Source organism: Nothobranchius furzeri, chromosome 10, assembly GCF_043380555.1.
Source record: "Nothobranchius furzeri strain GRZ-AD chromosome 10, NfurGRZ-RIMD1, whole genome shotgun sequence".
In the NCBI taxonomy this organism is placed as follows: Eukaryota; Metazoa; Chordata; class Actinopteri; order Cyprinodontiformes; family Nothobranchiidae; genus Nothobranchius; species Nothobranchius furzeri.
Window position 1 is genome coordinate 53,410,468 of NC_091750.1, and position 20,117 is coordinate 53,430,584.

A 20,117-nucleotide genomic window follows, 5' to 3' on the forward strand; every position below is an offset into this window, starting at 1 on the left:
GAAAAACAACACAAATATCAGCGATATTAGTAACAATTGTTCATCTTTTTATTATGTGTAATTCAGTAAAGATTTCGTGTTTTTTGTTTAATACTTATGTTGATATTTAATGTTTTGATGAACAATAGCTGTACAAACGGGGAAAAAAGACCATAGCGGAAGTGAACTGCTGTCGCGCATGCGTATTAGTACTGCACGACCGATTACGCTGACTTTCGGAGAACGTTACCTTGGATTGGCTACAAACGCGGAAATAAGGCTAACAATCATCTGCTTTTATTTGAGAGAAAAATAGTCTTATTTTTCGCATATTCACGCCACAAATACTCGTTATTTAGTGCAGATAGTGGAGTTAAACTGACATAAGATATAATTGAAGATATAAGCTGTCGCCTGTGTCCTTGTTCCGTTTGTCAGCTGGCCGGAGTTCAGTATGGATGTCGACGCGGACGGCTCAGTGGCGATGTCGGAGGAGTCGGGGAGGAGGCGAAAGGTGCACGGCATGCTGAAGCTTTACTACGGGCTGAATGAAGAAGGAAAGGCCCCAGAGCAACCGGAGTCTCTGAATCCCTGCGACATCAACGGGCCGCATTTTGACCCGGAGCTGTACCTTAACAAGGTGCTGTGAGATATCAGCTGTTGGCTTTAAGTGTTGTCATGTTTTAGACATAGTCTGTGTGGCTGTAGTTAAAGAATTCCATATGATCATTGGGGATTTTATTTTATTTTGTATCCTGAATGTGAGTTATAAATGATCTTTGACTGATCTGTGTCCTATTACAGCTCAGAAAGGAGTGCTCTCTTGCTGAGTTGATGGACCAAGAGACCTGCATGGTGAAGCAGATCCGCTCTTTGGACAGCGACATGCAGACCCTGGTCTATGAAAACTACAATAAATTCATATCTGCTACAGGTAAGTGGAGCATCACACACACACACACATCTGCTTCAGTCATAACCTGGATGTGTGCAATCATGTTTTTATTTTATTTTTGCTAGACACCATAAGAAAGATGAAGAATGATTTCAAAAAGATGGAAGACGAAATGGACTGCCTGTCTACAAACATGGCGGCAATCACTGACTTTAGTGCTCGGATCAGCGGGACGCTCCAAGATCAGCATGCACAGATCACCAAACTCTCAGGTTAGACTGCAAATTGTCTTTTGGATTGTTCTTCAGAGACTTTGTTCATGCTTGTTCCTCTCGTCATGTTCCATGTTAGGGGTCCACATGCTGCTAAGGAAGCTTCAGTTTCTGTTTGAGCTGCCTGCGAGGTTGAACAAGTGTCTGGAGCTGCAGGCGTATGCTCAGGCAGTGAGCTTCCACCGGCGTGCACGCTGCGTGCTGCAGCAGTACAGCCATCTGCCCTCCTTCAAGGGAATTCAGGATGACTGTCACGCCATCATGGAGAAGCTCGCTCAGGAGCTTCGACAGAAATTCAGGTGCCAATTTCCTAACCCATTTGCAAAAAACTGATTTAATTATAAAGAGCTGCCTATGAGATCTCTGGCTTTCTTTTCTCCTGTGCACAAAGGGATGGCGGTACGAGTGCCAAAGATTTGTCTGAGTGTGTGGAGCTGCTCCTTCAATTGGACGAGCCTGCAGAGGAGCTCTGTGATAAATTCCTGAGCCATGCCCGGTCTCGACTCGAGTTAGATCTCCAGAGCCTAGAAGCAGAGATAAAACCCTACCCAGCTTCAAAGAAAGAAGCATCTACACGCAGATCCTCAGGTAACATGTCCTCTGGATCTCCGACTGATAACTCCCCTAAGATGAGCTCTCTGTCGTCTCCCACCTTGAACACAGACATCTTGGAGTTCATAGACAGAGGATGCAATGAATTTGTGAGCAGCTTATGTTTAGTGATTACATCCTATCAAGAACTGTTCATCAACCATGCTCAGACAGGGGAACTAGCTTCAAAGAACATCCTTCAGATGGCAAATGGTAAGCTGCACACCTTTGTGGATGATTTGACCACCCGGTATTTCTCACTCGTTGAGAGGAGGATACAGGAAGAGAAAGGGGTTAGTGATAACTCCCTCCTGGTCCGTGCACTCGACCGCTTCCACCGCAGGCTACAGGCTGTGTCCAAACTGCTGCCAGGCTCGGCGGTGCCCAACAGGGGGACAGAAATTGTCATAAGAGCAGCTACAGAGCGTGTGAAGCAGTACCTGTGTGCCCTGCAGAACTTCTACATGGACAGCCTGACGGATGTGAGACAGGCCTTGGCGACGCCTCGGCTCTCTGTGGCTGGAGGTGCAGCACATCTAGGTGGACCTGTCACGGGTAGAGATGCACCAGCTAGCCTACCAGAGCTGCTCTCTTCTTTGTCAGCTTCTATTCTCAACCAGATTAAGTCGGTGCTGGCGTCGGTTCACCTCTTCACAGCTAAGGACATCACGTTCTCCAATAAGCCGTACTTCAAGGTGAGTGTTCCCCTTTAAACCAGCCGGTTCGATAATTCTGTGCCTTGATTCTGCACTTTTGTGGATGTGGCTGCTATTTTTCTTTCTTTCTCTCCTCCTCCTCCCAGGGGGAATTCTGCAGCCAAGGTGTGCGCGAGAGTCTGGTGGTGAGCTTCATCAAGTTTGTGTGCCAGTCCTCTCGCAACTTTTGTGAAAGCGCGGGAGACAAAGGAGGTTCCACTCCTCCAGCCCTTCTGTTGCTGCTGTCCCGGCTCTGTTTGGACTTTGAAACGTCCACCATCTCCTACATCCTCACACTCACAGACGAACAGTTCCTTGTGCAGGTTTTACACCACCATTAACCAAAGCACTGTGCTTTTTTACTGTCCTGAATGGTTCTGCTCACGTTTCGTTTTTATCCTCCAGCACCACAGTCCCATAACACCGGTCACAGCTTTGTGCGCAGAAGCCAGAGAGGCGGCACAGAAACTACTCAATCATTATGTCAAGGTGGGTTTGTTTCTTTTCCTTTTTATGATTAACAAGTAAAACAGTTTAGAGTCTAGAGCCTTATGAGTGCCTAGTAATAATATGTCTTGTTTGGTCCAGGTTCAGGGTCTGATCATCTCCCAGATGTTAAGGAAGAGTGTTGAAACGCGCGACTGGGTTAACACCATCGAGCCACGGAACGTCCGTGCTGTCATGAAGAGGGTAGTAGAGGACACCACGTCAATTGATGTTCAGGTGACTCTGCCGAGGCGACTTTTCACAGTTTTCTTGCTTTCGTAATTGTAACAGCCTGTTTTCTCAACGTCCTCTACATTAGGTGGGTCTGTTGTATGAAGAAGGTGTGAGGAAGGCTCACAGCAGCGACTCCAGCAAAAGGACCTTTTCTGTCTATAGTAGCTCCAGGCAGCAAGCCCGCTACGCCGCCAGCTACACTCCAAGGTAACGTGGCATCTCACCCAGACTACAAACACCAGCATGTGAAGGAAAAATTAATATCTTCTTTTTTTCAAACCTATTCCAACTTTGTTTGATTAGATAATTCAGACTTTTGTTTACCTGCAGTGCTCCAATGGATACCAACCTGCTGAGCAACATACACAAGCTGTTTTCTGAGAGGATCGACATATTCAGCTCAGTGGAGTTCAACAAGGTGAGTACTCCTCTAAAGCTTTGTGTGTAGTGTGCAGCTTTTGATGCTAATTACACAATCAGAGAACTCTCCATCTGTGGGGAACGTTGATAAGTGAGCGCCTGACCCTGTTCTGCTTCACCGGTAGATGGCTCATCAAGTAAACTTTTAAATCTGTAAGTGGGGATTTTGAGAACTTTTCCACATGCTAATGTTGCTTCTTGCTTCCCTCGCGTGCAACTTAACTGCATCCATTCATGCCGCCACCGTTACTTTTAAACCCTTTACACAGCTGTCAGTTTCACATTGCGTGGCTGGTTTGGCAGAAATATTGAAAAATTCTTGCCAGACTTGACCCATAGATGTCAACAACCATGTAATGCAGAACTGACTGTAAATATTTAAAATGATGTCACATCAAACATAATAAATCAAATTTAGCAGATTTTTGTTATTTTAAGGCTAACGTTTTGGTCTTGGCTGCAGTTAGACTAGCTGTTAGCTCATCAGTCAGTGTGTTTACATGCACATCTACGTCGATCCAGGTCGATCTAAAGTAATAAACTATGAGTCTTTGTCCTAGTTTACCTTATTTTATCAGAAGACCGCTTCTGCGGTCTCGTCACTTCCTTAAGTTACCGGTATCTGCTGACGTCAGTCTATTTAGGGTGGAAGTTTGGTTTTCTGATGCTCATGTAAACTCACTGAGTCTTGAGGGTGGAAGCTCTATTTCTCTGAACAGAGGCTGCTCATGAAGCTGTCCACAATGAAACACACTTCAGAGTACAAGCACTGGGCATGTTCTGTTAGACTTTACTCTGAGTTTTTGTATTTGCAGCTTTTGTATTTTCTTTTTCTCACCCACACACGTTCCCTCTGCTCCAGGTCTCTGTGATGACAGGAATCATCAAAATCAGTTTGAAAACCTTTCTGGAATGTGTCCGGCTGCGCACTTTTGGCCGCTACGGTCTGCAGCAGATCCAGGTGGACTGTCACTACCTGCAGATGTATTTGTGGCGCTTTGTGTCTGACGAGAATCTTGTACACTTCCTGCTGGATGAAATCGTGGGAAGCTCCGCTCACCGCTGCTTGGACCCTTCTCCGATGGAACAAAGTGTGATTGAAGTCATCTGTGAAAGAGGTTAAGGGACAGTTCATCCAGCTTTAAAACATTTTTCTGCCCTAACAGCAAAAGGTTTTCTACTAGTCAAAAAAAAATTGCATTAATTTAAGCTTGCTTAGAGTTAAAATTGACATTTTCATATTTAAACTATAAAATATTGAAGAACTAATTGATAATTTCATTGATAATGATCAAAAATATTAATCATTGCAAACCTTAGTATTGATGAGAAAATATTAAAGACTAAAGATCAATTAACCTTTTCCTCTGAATAATTAGCCGACCTTTATTTTATTTCTAATAACACTAAATCCAGCACTTTGATTATAAATGATTTGTTTGTGTTTGTGTCTGAATGTAGAAACGTTTACTGGTGAGAAATGGTTTAGATGTGTCTTGAATAAACAAGTTTAATCCTGGGTTTCACACTTTTTTTTTTCTTTTCTTTTTTTTTTTTTTTTCCAATTTTGTGTCATTTGTGTCAAATTAAGGTTTCAACAACATGAGGTGGAGTTTAAAGTTAGGTGGCAGTCAAGGATTTCTGTCAATCTGTTACCACCTGACCAGCGCGTCTAATTGGCTGGGGCCGGTTTGCCCCACCCTCTTCTGATGACCTTTCACGATTCTGATTTGTTGAGAGGGAAAAAACGTACTGTGGGCGGGTTCGTGCGTAAGCTACGATGTGGACACAGAGGACAGGCTCTAATGTCCACTTCTCCGTAGCGAACTACACCGGTAAGCGTTTTTATTTACAAACTATAAGAACTCATCTCTCTATGGTTCTTGAACATGTTAGAAAGGTAAATATGTAAAGCACTCCGTGTGTGTGTGTGTGTGGACTTTTAAACTTTGATGAGGAGTTTTGACTTGATCGAGACAAAAATTAAATAAAATTTTTACAAATGTAAATCATGCTGCCAGACTCCTCCTCTGTTTAATTCTGCACAGTAGAAGTTATAGATTTATGGTTTAAATGTGCATGAACATTACTTAAAGCTCCATTATGCAATAAATCATTAACATGATTAGAAATGAACCAGTTCTGATTTTATGAACCAGTACCAGCTGTCGACTTTTTGCTCAGACCTGTTTTACAAATTTTGGCTCACAGATAATTGTGGCTCACAGATAATTAACAAGATAAAAAATTAAGAAAACATATCTAATTATTTTGAAAATTGTGATTCTGAGATAAAAATAAAGTATCCTAACAGATTTTTTTTTATTTCCTGTAGGAATTGGTGCTTAGAGGTTCTGGTTCTTTCTTTCAGAAAAAGTAAAAATTACTTTTTATTAACTTAGTTTATTATTCACAGTAACAGTGGATAAAAGTTGTCTCACGGTATAAATTTATGAAGTATAAGTTATTCTTGACAGGTGAGTTATGTCCATGTGCCATGCAGAGGTAGTCTGGCCTGCCAGACTGTCCTCTGTTTAATCCTGCACAGGGAAAGGGTCTGGTAACTCACAGGCAGAGGCACTTGAGGGGCGGGACTAGCCAGCTCAAAAATAACCAATCAGAAAACGGAAATGCCGACTGCACCACGCAACGCTGTAGTTTTTTAGCTGTAGATGAAAATAGCGTCTGGCAATGGCGCAAACATCTTTTTTTTTTATTAGAAGAAATGCTTTTGGCGCTTCTACTTGTTGTTTTAAAGACATTCAAGGCATTTAGAACAGAGGAAAGAGCCGCAGCTAACTCCGGTTCAGTCGCCATGTTTATGACAAACTCGGCGTTGTGGTGTGTGACGTACGCTACTCAGCGCTGACTGGCTCGGTTAGAATTCTCAGGGGGTGGGGTTATTTGAATAGGAGAGTTCCCAGACCCTTTCTCTGTGCAGAATTAAACAGAGGAGGAGTCTAGGCCAGGCTAATGCAGAGGCGGGTTACAGCTGTGCTTTGTCGTAATATAGCCCCAAGTCTAAATCAGCTCCCGCAAATCCTTCGTGTTACTTCTTACTTTTCATTTGCAGTCAATATGTTTATTGAGCTCAACGAGAATAATTGGTATCATTATTGAGTCATTTGCAACCAAAATGCTACTAGTTCCCATTCACTTCCATTGTTTATACTAGGCAAAAGCAGACCAGGAGAATTACTGCGCTGGTTACAAAATGCTTTTTTTTTCTTCTCACTAATCTAACTCTGGGGAATGTGGTGATAGACAAATTTAACTTTGAGGTGGAGTATCCCTTTAATGTTCACCATTGATGTCATAGAAAATTACTTTTACTGAACTGCCACTTTATGCTAATTTTACTTCATTGTTTCACTACTTAAATACTGTTTATCACGTCTCAGATTGTTTAATTTTACTGATGATCATAGATCTTTTTATTATTTTTTTCTTTATTTTTTTTTGACAGGTGCTCAAAAATGGGACCAAACAGCAAAGCACTGAAACAAAAACTGTCTCAAGATACAGAAAGGGAGTTCGGAGGAACCCTAGGTAAAAAATAAAAATAAAAAAAATCAACACCATGGCCTGTATTTAAAATAGTTTATTGACTATTTTAAACTGTGGGTATATAATAATTTTCAATCTAACTGAAAGGCCTTTTTTTCCCTTATATTTATTTCATTCAATTAAAAAAATACAACAACAATAAAGAAACATGCATATAAGTTTTAGTTTGTAGAAATAGAGTTTACACTGGCAGGAGTGATCAGACAAAACCAAAGTGCATTACTCACTCCTAAAATCCACAGTTAATGTGATTTTACACATTTTTACATTGCTGTCAATTTTTATTTTCAAGTTTCTGTTGACAAAAACATACATTTGAGCAGGAAATCTTCTCTACATGTTGCTGGTTATATTCAAGTATTAATTTATGTAAAATGAAAGAAGTTACAATGGTGTCAAGGGTAAATGATATAGAGCTGCAGTAGTTTGTTTGGTTTTTTGGTTATCCTGCCATCTTGTTTTATCTGGATTCATCTCTCAGGCGCTGTATGCATTCCATTTTTTCTTCCATTGACGGTACTCTTCCTGATCTGTGTGAGTCGGTCTCCTGAAGCCAGTGTGCTCCAGTGGCCCCCTCAGCTCCCCTCCACTGATCAGCTGTGGGACCCTCTGGCCCCTGTGATTCTGTTGGGATGGATCGGTCTGCACACCCTCCTCTATTTTATGCCATTTGGAAAGGTATCAAAACATTTTGTTAACTTATTTAGGATTTTTTCCCCTCCTGTTGCGTCCTAAATAAATAGTGCATGATTGCATGTATGCTCAGTGTGTTATGCAGACATTCTGTGAGATTGTGGAAGAATTATATCGTCTTCGTCTTCGTCGTCTTCGTCTTCCTCCGCTCATCCGGGTCGCGGGGGCAGCATCCCAATTAGGGAGCTCCAGGCCGTCCTCTCCCCGGCCTTGTCCACCAGCTCCTCCGGCAGGACCCCAAGGCGTTCCCGGACCAGATTGGAGATGTAACCTCTCCAACGTGTCCTGGGTCGACCCGGGGGCCTTCTGCCGGCAGGACATGCCCGAAACACCTCCCCGGGGAGGCGTCCAGGAGGCATCCTGACCAGATGCCCAAACCACCTCAACTGGCTCCTTTCGATCCGGAGGAGCAGCGGTTCTACTCCGAGTCCCTCCCGAATGTCCGAGCTCCTCACCCTATCTCTAAAGCTGAGCCCGGCCACCCTACGGAGGAAACTCATTTCGGCCGCTTGTAGCCGCGATCTCGTTCTTTCGGTCATTACCCAAAGCTCATGACCATAGGTGAGGATTGGGACGTAGATCGACCGGTAAATCGAGAGCCTGGCTTTCTGGCTCAGCTCCCTCTTCCCCACGACAGATCGGCTCAGCGTCCGCATCACTGCAGACGCCGAACCAATCCGCCTGTCGATCTCCCGATCCCTCCTACCCCCACTCGTGAACAAGACCCCGAGATACTTAAACTCCTCCACTTGAGGTAGGACCTCTCCCCCGACCCGGAGGTGGCAAGCCACCCTTTTCCGGTCGAATTATATCTGATAAAATATTTATTTATTGTGTCTCTTGAATGAGAGTGATCATATTTTTGGGTCCCTTTATTTTTTGCTGTGTTTTTAGTTTTAATACATTTAATATATACCGGCCACCCTTTGCTGAACAGCACCCCCTGTCATCATAAATGGAAATGGTTTCTGTGAACAATTATTACCAGTAGATGGCTTTAAAAAGCCTAGAGAAATCGATTAGTTTTAACTGGACAGATAATGTAACAGCTAATAACAGAGAGGCCATTTGCAAAATGGATTTCGGGCTAGGGCTGACCGATTTTAGAAAAAAAATTTATTGCGATTTTTCTAGGAGAAATTGCAATTTCGGTTCGATTCAGGATTTTCTTCAAATCAGGGTTTAACACATTATTCACAATATAAACCACACCATAAAAATTAGGGATGAAAGAAAATATTGTTATGACAATATATAGTGGTATATTTTCCTGCGATATTATATCGATATTCAAAAGCTGTGTATGGAATTTTTGGAAGAATTTTCATGCAAACATTTGTGTATTTATTTATTTATTTATTTTTGGTGAAATTCAAAAGCCGGCTGCTAGTTGGCAGCAGTGTGCAGCGGGTTTTGTTTTTCCACCATTGAAATGTAAATCTCTCAATTATGGTTCAGATACCTCATGTTCATCCTGTTACATATCAGTTTGGACTGTTTATGCAATTTTGCTACAATAAATTCTGTCTTAATAATCGCTAATATCGTCTGGCTGAATGTATGGCAATATATCGTGATATATCGTATCGTCTCCCCTGTATCGTGATACGTATCATATCGCCCGAATTTCACTAATAGACATCCCTGACAAAAACATTAAAAGCTATTAATTTTCTCCCATTGTTATGTTGTTTATTGTTTTTTATGTTGTTGTAAAGCAACTTTATCTAAAGAGGCAGATTTGGTCATGCTACATCGACTGACCAATCATAAACTTTTCTTGGTTGATCTCACTCTCTCACACAGCAAGGTCTCTTACCAGCAAAATTCCTTTAGAATAAGATTTATCTTTATGGTGACCTATCCAGCTGTAAAGCAATCAGAAATTATTTCCAAGTGCCTATTTTTAGCAGCACTCCAAGGTATAAGACATCATGAGGTCATCGATATGCAAATTAGTGTGTGTCATCACCTAGCTACTTTCCGTTGAAGTGTTAAAGTGTCACAGACTTACCTCAAAGGATAAAGATCAGGCACAAATAAAATAATGTTAGCATGAGCTGTGAGGACACTTTAATCTAGATGTTTTGGTTCCACCTATAGTCATTAGCACGTCAATCTAATTAGAATTCATGTTTTTATTCCAGCAACTGGAAATTACTTATTCATAACTCTTTTCACAGAAATCCATTTGAAGAGATCTGAAAATATAAATGTTTTAAAATGAAATATCGTCTGAGCTGGAACAGGAAAATGCGATGAGTCATGTCTGCATATGGCACCTAATTTCTCTTTAATGTAAGGAACTTTCAGCTTTGTTGATTGACTGACTAGTGCAGTGAGATGCTGAGATGCAGCTTAGAACAAGCTTAACCCTTTAATGTCCACAGCAAGAGCAAAATTAGTCATTTTATTTTCATTTATTTTGCTTATTTTATGCTGATATACATGATAGATGCTTTTATCCAAAGCAACGTATTGAGGTGAGGCAGCAAAGTGGGTAAAGTAATAACATTTATGTCATTATATATTTTGTACTTTAGCTGTTATAAATTTTACTTAATCAACTCTACTTTGACTGCCTCTGTGATGCTGTAATATAACTCTACTACTCGGTAACTAGTCAGCCTGATGAATGTTTGTCTGCAGGTATCTGAAGGACTAACGCTGAGGGATGGAACACGCCTCCAGTATCCCATAAATGGTATTGTTTTGTTTGAGTTTGGCTTGTTTTCATACTTTAATCTGCATGTGTCGACGAAACAGATTTTATTTGTAGTCATAACTTAAGTGTGAAATGTTTTATAGTACTGTAGCTGCAATAGTTCACAGCTTGTATTTAAAGTGCAAATTCATAGTTCACGTTTGTCTGTTTGTGCAGAAGTTTACTTTATTTACATGTTTTAGCCTCATGTTTGCTTCTCTCTCTCCCGTGGGCTCTGGCATTTAGTTTTATTTGCTTCCCTCCCCGAGGTTTTCACAGTCTGTGTGCCAGCTCTGTGTTGCTGGTGTTGTTGCTGGGGCTCGGGGTTCCTATCGGATATCTGTTTGAACTGCTGTTGCCTCTGGCAGCGTCTGCCATAGCTGCGTCGTTCCTGCTCTCCATCTACCTCTACGTACGCTCTTTTTGGGCTCCCTACCATGCTTTGGCCCTGGGGGGAAACACAGGTGAGAAGGCAATGTGTATTAATAAAGAAATAATCAACATGAACACGCAGCTACAGGCTACCCGTCATGCATTTCAATGCCTGCTTTGGGCGTTTACTGGATTTGGGTATTCCTGTGGGTGATTATCTAACAGCCAAGTTCTTCAGACGCTCACAGCGAACGCTGACCTTGCTGTTCCAGCTCTGCTGTATCCTCAGGCAGAGCACATCCAGAAAGATGCAGGCAGCATAAGATTATTCTGCAATGAATATTTTTACAAGGGCTAACTAAAAGAACCGTTTATGAAGTCAGAGTTGCCCGATGGGCTGCACGAAGTAAAATAAGCAAAATAGAATGAATGTGATGGGAGCTGTTGTAATGAGCTGCATATATATACGATTTATTTAATTGTTCTTTATTCTGTGAAGTGTTTTCCTTAACACTAAACCCCCAGATGGTTTGTTTAATATTTTCTTGCTTCATGTTTTTGAAGGAAATCCCTTGTATGACTTCTTCATCGGGCGGGAGCTAAACCCACGAATTGGAAACTTTGATTTAAAATATATGTGTGAACTCAGACCAGGTCTGATTGGCTGGGTGAGTTAAACCACTAAAACATACCATTGTGTCACTCATCAGAAATACAGAGACGTTCATTTTCTCAGCTTTCAGTTGAAAATTTCAGGGGGGGAAAATGCCATAATTACACCAAATGGTCATTATTTAGGTAACTGGGTGTTTTAGTTTGACCATCGGGTGGCGCTGTTGCTCTCCTGTGGGCTAATTTCAGTCTGAGTTTGACACAGCCCAAATCAGAAGCTTTGCTTTCCCTAATGACCCGGCACAGAGACAGATTTATTTTAGGGCACTGGTGCAGCATCATTATTTGTATCTGCATCAGCAGACAGAACGTAGATTTATCTGTAAGAATCAGGGGTTTGTACTTACAAGGTTCCCATTAACTTTACAAGACTTGATTTTATCTGACGAGTAAGAATGAAATCAGACGGAAGAGAAACAGTTTCCTTTGCCTCTCTGCTTCTACAGTAAAACAGCTAAAGCTTCTGCACATTTTGAATGTCTTAAAGCAGGATGCGTAGGAGAGCACAGAAAAACCTTCCACCAACTGGCTCCAGACAGTGTGTGGGATTTGTTATAATTCCTTACTTTTAACATTCAGCATTTTATAAATGCTGAGAAATCCCAAACATAATGAGTTGAAGCTGGGAATGAAATAAGAACAAAAATGTTTGTTTTTAGTGAATCTGCACCACTTGATCACTTCGGTGTCTCAGGAAGGGAGGGTTAATTACTCTGATATTCATTAATATTCACATCCCCCCAGGTGGTCATTAACCTCGGGATGCTGATGAAGGAGGTGGAGCTTCGAGGATCTCCCTCTCTCGCCATGATCTTGGTCAACAGTTTCCAGCTGCTCTATGTGGCCGATGCTCTGTGGAACGAGGTGACCGGGGCGGTAGCCTCATCAAAAGGATTTAGATTACAGTTTTATTATGAAAAAATCTAATTTTTCAATTTTCCTGTGTGTTGTTTACTAGGAGGCAGTTCTGTCAACCATGGACATTGTTCATGATGGTTTTGGTTTCATGCTGGTCTTTGGTGACCTAGCCTGGGTCCCCTTCACATACAGTCTGCAGGCAGCCTTCCTGGTTGGGCACCCACAGGCTCTGACTCTCCTTAAAGCAGCAGCAATAGTAGCGCTGAATGGTGAATATCTTCCTCCTCAGGATGAAGAACACTAAAGTAATATTAGTTCATAATGAACGTGTTTCTGTTTGCCATCAGGAATCGGATATTATATCTTTAGAAAGTCAAACTCACAGAAGAACCAGTTCAGAAGAGACCCGACTCACCCGAGTGTAGCAGGTCTTCTATTTTTTATTGTTGAATCTGTCTTTTCAGAGTTTTTTATTTGTAAAATTTCACAAACGATACAAAATAAAAATCAACAGGTTTGGAGACTATTGCCACGGCGATGGGGAAACGGCTGCTTGTGTCTGGCTGGTGGGGTTTTGTTCGTCATCCTAATTACCTCGGCGACCTTCTCATGGCTCTGGCGTGGTCTCTGCCGTGCGGTAAGATGGCCTAAAGGCTTTCTGCTGATGTTGCACCCTGGCCTCACAGGGCAAATCCAAACACAGGGAGGCTGTATTATCAAAATCAGTATCAACTTTATTGTCATTGAACCACAACGAAATTTAACTTCACAGCACGACCCAAGATACACACAAACACATAGACAAAACAGGTTCAGGCAGGCTATGAGAGCAGCTAGTTCATGGTGCTTTTTTGCTGCTGGGAGAAGATAAGAGAAAGATGGTTCACATCTGGGAGAGAAGGGGAGGGTTAGGGTTGGAGTTCAAAGCACAGCATGCACCTTCTCTGAGGTCAGGAGACCTGCCAGTAGCCCCTGTCAGCTCCAAATGTTTCTGACACACCTGGTAGCCGCCAGCTTCAAACAGCAGGAAACTGGTAGTTATGAATCCAAATATATAAACATCTTCAGAGCCTCCCGTGGAAAGCAGTGAGAGGCACATAATCTTCCAATGATTCCAGGAATCCATAATGTACCCACCTGGGTACTTTTGGGCAGTAGGGAGCTCCCTTCTTCGTTTGCAAAATCGAAAAAATGTTATCATTTGTAGTCAGAGACCAGCTCACCAGACCCGTGGTTTAGAAAAATTGAGAAAGAATGCTGAGAGGTGCTTTATTTTAAAGTGAATGAAATCATGAGAAATAATTGCCAGGTTAGGAAATAAATCATATTCAGCCATATTTACGTTTAATAATTATAGTAATTTCATATGTATATTTTAATTTTAACTGTCTCAATTAACTGAAATGGCTATTATTTTTATGGTTATTACTTTTCATTTTAAGTTCATTTGATTCTTTAAAAAAAAGTTTTAACTGCTTTGTGGCTGAAGACTCCCAAAACAACAGCTCTACAAACTCTCCCAAATTTTTGAATCCAGGAAGTGAAGTCAAAGCTCATTTCTATAGAACATTAAACATTTTTAATTGACCGATAGGGATGCAACAAAATATTGTTACACTCATATATCACAATTTTTCATGTTATGATTCTGAATGGCTATTTAAAATCTGTGTATAAATTTTTTTTTTTTTTTGAGAATTCAGATGCAAACTGTCTACCGTGGTGTAATTCAACTTCTGACTGCTAGGTGGTATTCGTTTTTACTGCCTTCATTCTGTCGGAATACCGAGATCTCACGGTAACACTGGATGTGTCTTGGAAGCTTCTGACCTGAGTTGTCCTATTAAATTTTGTCCTTTTTATTGTATCATCTCCCATGTATTGTGATAAATATCATTGCCAGATTCGTTCTAATACCTATTGACCAAAATGTTGTTAAAAACATTTAATAAAAGTGATTAATTAGTACAAACTTTAACAAAACGAGATCACATAAAACAAATGAGCAAAAAAATGAAGCTCGCTCATTAAAAGCCAAGTTAGTTAGTTAGTTCAAATAAACACCAGTGAAAATTAAGCAGCAATTTAAAATAACTAATAGTCTGAGTTATCTGTAGAAAAATCCACAGATCAGAACAACCTCTGTCACCTCGGTTTCCAGTCCAGTAGCACCTGACTTGTAGACCTCACAGCTCCAGTTGGAAGGTGATGGTGCCAAAAAAATATCTGACAAAGAAGTCGGTGCCGGAAATAATCAGTAAAGTTTAAATTGGATTCTGAAACGGACAGAGAACAAGAGTAGATCCAGTCAAACAAAGTTTAAAAAACAACATCTGTGTTATAACCATTTAATAGATTAGATTGTCAAATAAAATATTTTGTATTCATAAAATGTAATAAAGTTGATGAGACTAGTAAACATCTGAGGGTTATTTAATTCCTTTAAAAATAACTCATTATTATCTGTCTGTTATTATCACATGATGTTTTTGCCTGCATCAGTATGGCCACAGGTAACCAGTATAACCCAAAAATGGCTAAAACTCAATGAGCTATAAATATTTTTGTTGTAAATATTAAACAAAAAAGACCTTAAATGAAAGTTAATTTGACAGAATTTTGTTTTCAGTTTTTTTTTTCTAAGTAGATTTTTCACAGGCACGTAGAAAACATCCAGCATGAGAAAGATGAAAACTAGACTTGGCTTATTTATTTATCTGTTTGGGGTTATTTGTTTTTGGTCAGGTTGTTATATTCGTGCCTCTTTTTTTGTATGACCTTCTTCACCACTCTCTCTTTCTTCTTCTCTCCCCACCTATTCCACCTTCCTCAGGATCCACTGATTTCCCTCTTTCCTATTCACTCTCTCTCTTTCTTAACATTTTTTCTTTTAAATCGCAATTGCTTATTCTTGCTCATTTTAAATATATTTTTAAACATTTTCTAAATGCTTTTTTATATTTTTACAATTTTTTATATTTTTTGTTTTTGTTTTTGTGAAGCGCCTCGTGATTTTTATCTTGAGAGGTGCTATAGAAATGATATTTTCTTCTTCTTCTTCTTCTTAGCAGTGATGTTGCTCCACTTTATTCTGGTCACAGTGCTTCTGGCTCCCATCGCTCTGGTGAGCGGTTTCCTATTTGAGGCCGTGCGTGGTGGTTCTCTCCTGGGTCAAGACCTGCATCAGAAAGTTTTCCAGTTGATCTCGATCTGTCGTTTCTCTGTTCTTTTTGCGTTTTTTTTTTTTTTTTTTGATGCTTTATTCTTTTAGAGGGAGAAAATAGACCAGATTAGTGACCTTTTGGTTCTTTGTACCAGACATCAGCACTGTTGTCCACTCTATTAAGTGATAATTAAGGCATTTTTCAAATGAGATAATTAACACACACACACACACACATGGTACCGTTATCTTCTTTGTGATCGGAGCTTTTGTTTGTCATACCCCTCCAGAGGTGGCTGATATTGATGCCTGAACTTTTGTGTTATAAAGATTTTCACTACCTGGCGGACCTATTGTTGCATGTTGTGCAAAAACCTTTTGGTTTCATGTATTGATTAAATCCAGCATGGAGACCAATGCAGCTACTTAAACCAGACAGCTTTTGCGTCTCAGTCATGTTAGGGACCATCAAACCTCCCTCTCTTTTAAGTAGAAATCTACTGTTGAATCACATTTCAGTTTGTCATAACCTATTTAAAGTGGCTACAGACTTTTACCACACTAACATCAGGCTGAATTTAAGTTGTCATGAATGTTTGAGACACTAGAAGTCGATTTCTAGACATCTCAGCTGCAAAGAGAAACGTCCCTGAGCTGCAGGATGAGAATTAATAGTGAAACATGTGTAAAACTATATATTTTTTAACATTGAAGATGTTAAAGATAGGCTCCAGTAATTATAGGTGCGCTGCCTTTCTTTAGATTAGACGCTCTTTCTCCAGTTCCTGTGTCACTGCCTCCTCTCAGCTCCCCGGTGCCTCACCCATCTGTTCCTCATCTCTCAGTCAACCTCAGCTGCCTGCACACAGCAATCGTCCTCCCATTCTAAATATAGTGGTAACTGCATTTTCTCCATCAAAAACATCTAAATAATCCTGTCCTTCACCTCTGATGCAGGTGCATTTGGCTCATTTATCATCAAACTGAAAACTAATCATCAAAAATGTCTTATTCCCCTGGTCGCCATACAGAAACTAGCAATAGAAGTCAGCAGTGAATGCAATCTCATTCTTCAGCTAAGTTCATCCTCCAGCTGGGAGCTGGAGCACTGAGTGGAAAATCAAAACAATTAGCTAAAACGTGGTGAGAAATGCAAAGCTGCATGGTAGCACTGTTGCCTCGCAGCAAGAAAGCTACTGGTTCAAATCTCAGCTGTGGGGTTTCTTCATGGAGTTAGTTCATCCTCCCCATGCATGTATGGGTTGTCTCCAGGTACTCCGGCTTCATCCTAATGGGTCAAACACACGCATGATCAGGTTCAGGCACGTTTTCTACCCGTTTGTCTGCCGATTAGAAGTCAGAAGTTACTAGGTTTGGCCTCTGTCCTACTGTTTCCAGTTAGAAGTGATGGATTGCAAAAATCGTGTCATTTAATCACCAACAACTTTGAAAACAAATTTTGCAATGCAGAAGCCAAAGTCCAAAGGACTTGAAGTGCCCCCTAGTGGCTGGATCCAGTACAAGTGTTGTGCTCCGCCCCCACCATGCAAACAGGATATTTTTCTCACAATTTTTTTTCAAGTGTTGACTGAGTTTTTTCAGATACCTTGTTACTTTACATTACAATGTAAATATTCTAATACATTTAGTTGTTACTTTTTGAATTGTGACTTTCAGCTCCTCATCCCTGTGCAGCAATTGTTAAAAATTATATTTTAGCTTCACTTTTATGCAAGAAAAGAAGGCAAGGATGCCTGTAAGAAATTATATTGTTTTTGAAAATATATTTTTCGTATTTAAATTCTCAAATGAATCTGAATGTTATAACATATTTAGTGAAATGATCCAGGGTGCTGCGAATTCTGAGATCTGTACAAACATCTGATTTATTCCCACCTAACCAAACTTTCCTTTGTTTTAAGGCATTTTAAAATGTTGTACAGCATTTTCAAATGTTTATGAATTATCTTTATGACTCAATACAGTTGCCCAACAATAGTCCATATTTATTAGATATTGATTCTGACTGGTTTAAATCACGATGTATTTTTCCTGTTCCCTGAAATAGTGACTGTCAGACCATTGTTACAGCTGACACTTGTACCTCTCATTGTTATTCTGCCTTAAAATGACTCACTGGTGGAGCTGCCTTTTGCAACCAAGACGCATAAGGCAGTTCCTGCCTCAAATCCGGCTGCAGAAATCATAAACTGAGGATTTGTGCACTTAGAAAAAGAACATCCTGACAGCATGTTACAGATAGACGAGAGCTGCACCGACAAAGGCTGAGATCAAACAATGGCACACAGACAAAAGCTGTAAGTACAGCCTCCAAAGGGGGATGACCGTTGAGATGAATCAACACCGAGCATTACGGGAGTAATCAAACATCTATTCACCGCTCAGCTTTTGTACAGCGGGAAGGAAATGTTGAGCTTTGTGCAGAGGAGGCTGAACACTTGATTACAGCTTGTTGGGTGCAGTTCGCCTCATGCACGCTCATGTCAGTTGTAAACGGAGGTGTGGGTTTCTCTTTTATAACAATGTGGAGTCCTGGGTCACTTATCCTCATTACAATCTGCTTCTTCCTCTTTAGGATTCTCACACATTTTGCCATACTTCTACATTGTTTACTTCACCGTCCTGCTGATTCACCGGGAGGCCCGTGACGAGAGGCAGTGCAGGGCCAAATATGGACAGGCGTGGGACACTTACTGCCGCCGGGTCCCCTACAGGATTTTCCCTTATATTTACTGAAAAGGACACAGGAAGTCGCTGGGAGCTAAACTGACACTCAACTGCCTCTCCTTTTCATTTTTAAGATGTTTTTTTTTTTTTTTTTTACACAGACAAAATTTGAAGGGGGCTACTTTTTCTGAAAACCTGAAGGATCCTGATTTATAACTTTAGGTCTAATTAGCCCGTTCGTGTACAGTACGTGTGCACATACAAGTCCTCCTGAGTGGATCCTTCACTTTATACGCACATAAAAAAAATTTTTTTTTTAAATTTACTTTCATTCCAAACCTTTAGACACTTATAGGAGAAATAAAATAACTGAATTTTAAGATTTTGTGCATGAAAGAGTTAATTGTTTTGTTCTGTTTTTAAGCCTTTCTGAAGGTTCAGTCTGTGATTATCAGTGCCTTTTCAATGACATAAAAATGTTCCAGTCTTTGTATTACATGGTCTTTGTGGTGACGTGATGCTGAGTTTAATGCATATTTGAATAAATACTTAATGTATATATTTTGTGTCTTAATTTTTTAAAGAAGTGGAACACTGAAAAAAACATTTGTAAAATCTTATTTGTGATTATAATCGGTCACTCTGAGTTTTTCATGCAGACTGAACGTGAAAATAGTCTCCTCCATTTTTTAAAATTTCTTACACAGTTTACTAAAAATTATTTGTTTACCTTACATGTTTCAGCTAGTAGCTCTAGTCATCCTCATTGTCTCCTACACCTGATGGAAAATAGACGGTGAAACGCTAGGATTTGAAAAGCCTGACAGATCTACATCACACTGTCACTTAAAGGGAGACTGGGCAGTTTGGGCTTGCTTTTAGCACCCCCTAGTGTCCATTTAGTAGAACCAAAAGTGAAACTTCTCTCCTCGCTGTGCGTTCAACAGCTGAAACGTCTCCCCAGCCTTCGTTAGTGTCTACAGGATTGATTCATCCCTAAATAAAATGAATCAAAACATGCAGGAAATATACTGGAACCAAACTGCAGCACCAAGTCTGTCAGCTCAATTTTTTTTTTGAGCCCAAACAGACCAGACCGGCACTCTGAAGTTGCAAATGCATATTCTGGCCACAGAGGGTGGAGGGGGTCTGAGTAACATTTCCTTAACTCTGTAAACTTTCATTTGAGCACATATGCTCAAGGCAATTATTTAGAAATATAAAAAAGTTGCAAAGTATCCATTTAACATTCATGGACTCACCCATCTTGACTCACAAAAGGGAAGGCTGCTGTTGGCTTACTGGCTGTGTACTTCTACGATACCCTTGTCTTTGACTGTAGCTGATGGACTGGACCAGGCGTAGATTAGCTGTGAACCTTGCAGCTAATCGTTCCATCCTTTTATCATCATCTTGATTAAACAGAAACCTGGAGGATAAATTAGAAGCATCAAAACATCTACAGTGCTTTGATACAATTAGGACCGCATCACCAGGTAAACATGTTGTAGACACCCTCCAGTGATGGCTCACTGGTACTCTGAAGCATCAGCTTCTTTGTGGCCATTTTTTCTCCGGGAAATTGAAAACTCCTTTCTGTGAGCATGCAAAGCAGCATTATCTAAAAATATTCACCTCTTTTCCATTATAACTCACCTCGCATTTATTGCTGTAAATTATTTATTTCTCACTTGGTGTTAGACGCGTGCATAAAATCAAGGGAGCTTCAGCAGATGCACTTTCGTTTTTCACCTCTTAAACCTTTTTACAGCACAGTTAGCCCCATGGCCTCGCCTACACAAGCTATTTTCTCTTGTTTTTCATATGA

General features: G+C 40.5%; 2 protein-coding genes across 3 annotated transcripts; both read left to right on the forward strand.

Annotated features, from left to right (window-relative positions):
- Positions 1–258: 258 nt before the first annotated feature.
- vps51 (VPS51 subunit of GARP complex) lies at positions 259–5,091 on the forward strand. The gene is made up of 11 exons (XM_015961206.3): positions 259–619; positions 784–913; positions 1,000–1,146; positions 1,226–1,445; positions 1,538–2,432; positions 2,540–2,755; positions 2,838–2,921; positions 3,021–3,155; positions 3,238–3,359; positions 3,483–3,570; positions 4,435–5,091. Exons 1-11 carry the CDS (start codon positions 434–436, stop codon positions 4,693–4,695), a joined length of 2,484 nt encoding a protein of 827 aa, XP_015816692.3. The 5' UTR covers positions 259–433; the 3' UTR covers positions 4,696–5,091.
- A 228-nt stretch (positions 5,092–5,319) lies between these two features.
- On the forward strand, positions 5,320–18,848 carry tm7sf2 (transmembrane 7 superfamily member 2). 2 transcript variants are annotated; one of them, XM_070555765.1, is made up of 12 exons: positions 5,393–5,407; positions 5,908–5,948; positions 7,039–7,121; positions 7,621–7,817; positions 10,482–10,536; positions 10,806–11,000; positions 11,473–11,576; positions 12,325–12,444; positions 12,539–12,707; positions 12,786–12,866; positions 12,953–13,075; positions 18,198–18,848. In XM_070555765.1, the coding sequence occupies exons 3-12, from the start codon at positions 7,049–7,051 to the stop codon at positions 18,356–18,358; spliced, it is 1,278 nt and encodes a 425-aa protein (XP_070411866.1). In that variant the 5' UTR covers positions 5,393–5,407; positions 5,908–5,948; positions 7,039–7,048; the 3' UTR covers positions 18,359–18,848. The 2 variants fall into 2 exon arrangements, with proteins under 2 accessions (XP_015816695.3, XP_070411866.1); XM_015961209.3 differs by lacking the exon at positions 5,908–5,948 and having other exon boundaries at positions 5,320–5,407.
- The last annotated feature ends 1,269 nt before the right edge of the window (positions 18,849–20,117 follow it).

Excerpts from the sequence above, each read along its gene's own strand:
- vps51 (XM_015961206.3), top strand. The coding sequence starts at position 434 with ATGGATGTCGACGCGGACGGCTCAGTGGCGATGTCGGAGGAGTCGGGG. Across the intron at positions 2,433-2,539 it reads CCAATAAGCCGTACTTCAAG|GGGGAATTCTGCAGCCAAGG; the intron begins GTGAGTGTTCCC and ends TCCTCCTCCCAG. Across the intron at positions 3,156-3,237 it reads CCACGTCAATTGATGTTCAG|GTGGGTCTGTTGTATGAAGA; the intron begins GTGACTCTGCCG and ends CCTCTACATTAG.
- tm7sf2 (XM_015961209.3), top strand. The coding sequence starts at position 7,049 with ATGGGACCAAACAGCAAAGCACTGAAACAAAAACTGTCTCAAGATACA. Across the intron at positions 10,537-10,805 it reads CCTCCAGTATCCCATAAATG|GTTTTCACAGTCTGTGTGCC; the intron begins GTATTGTTTTGT and ends TCCCTCCCCGAG. Across the intron at positions 11,577-12,324 it reads GACCAGGTCTGATTGGCTGG|GTGGTCATTAACCTCGGGAT; the intron begins GTGAGTTAAACC and ends ACATCCCCCCAG.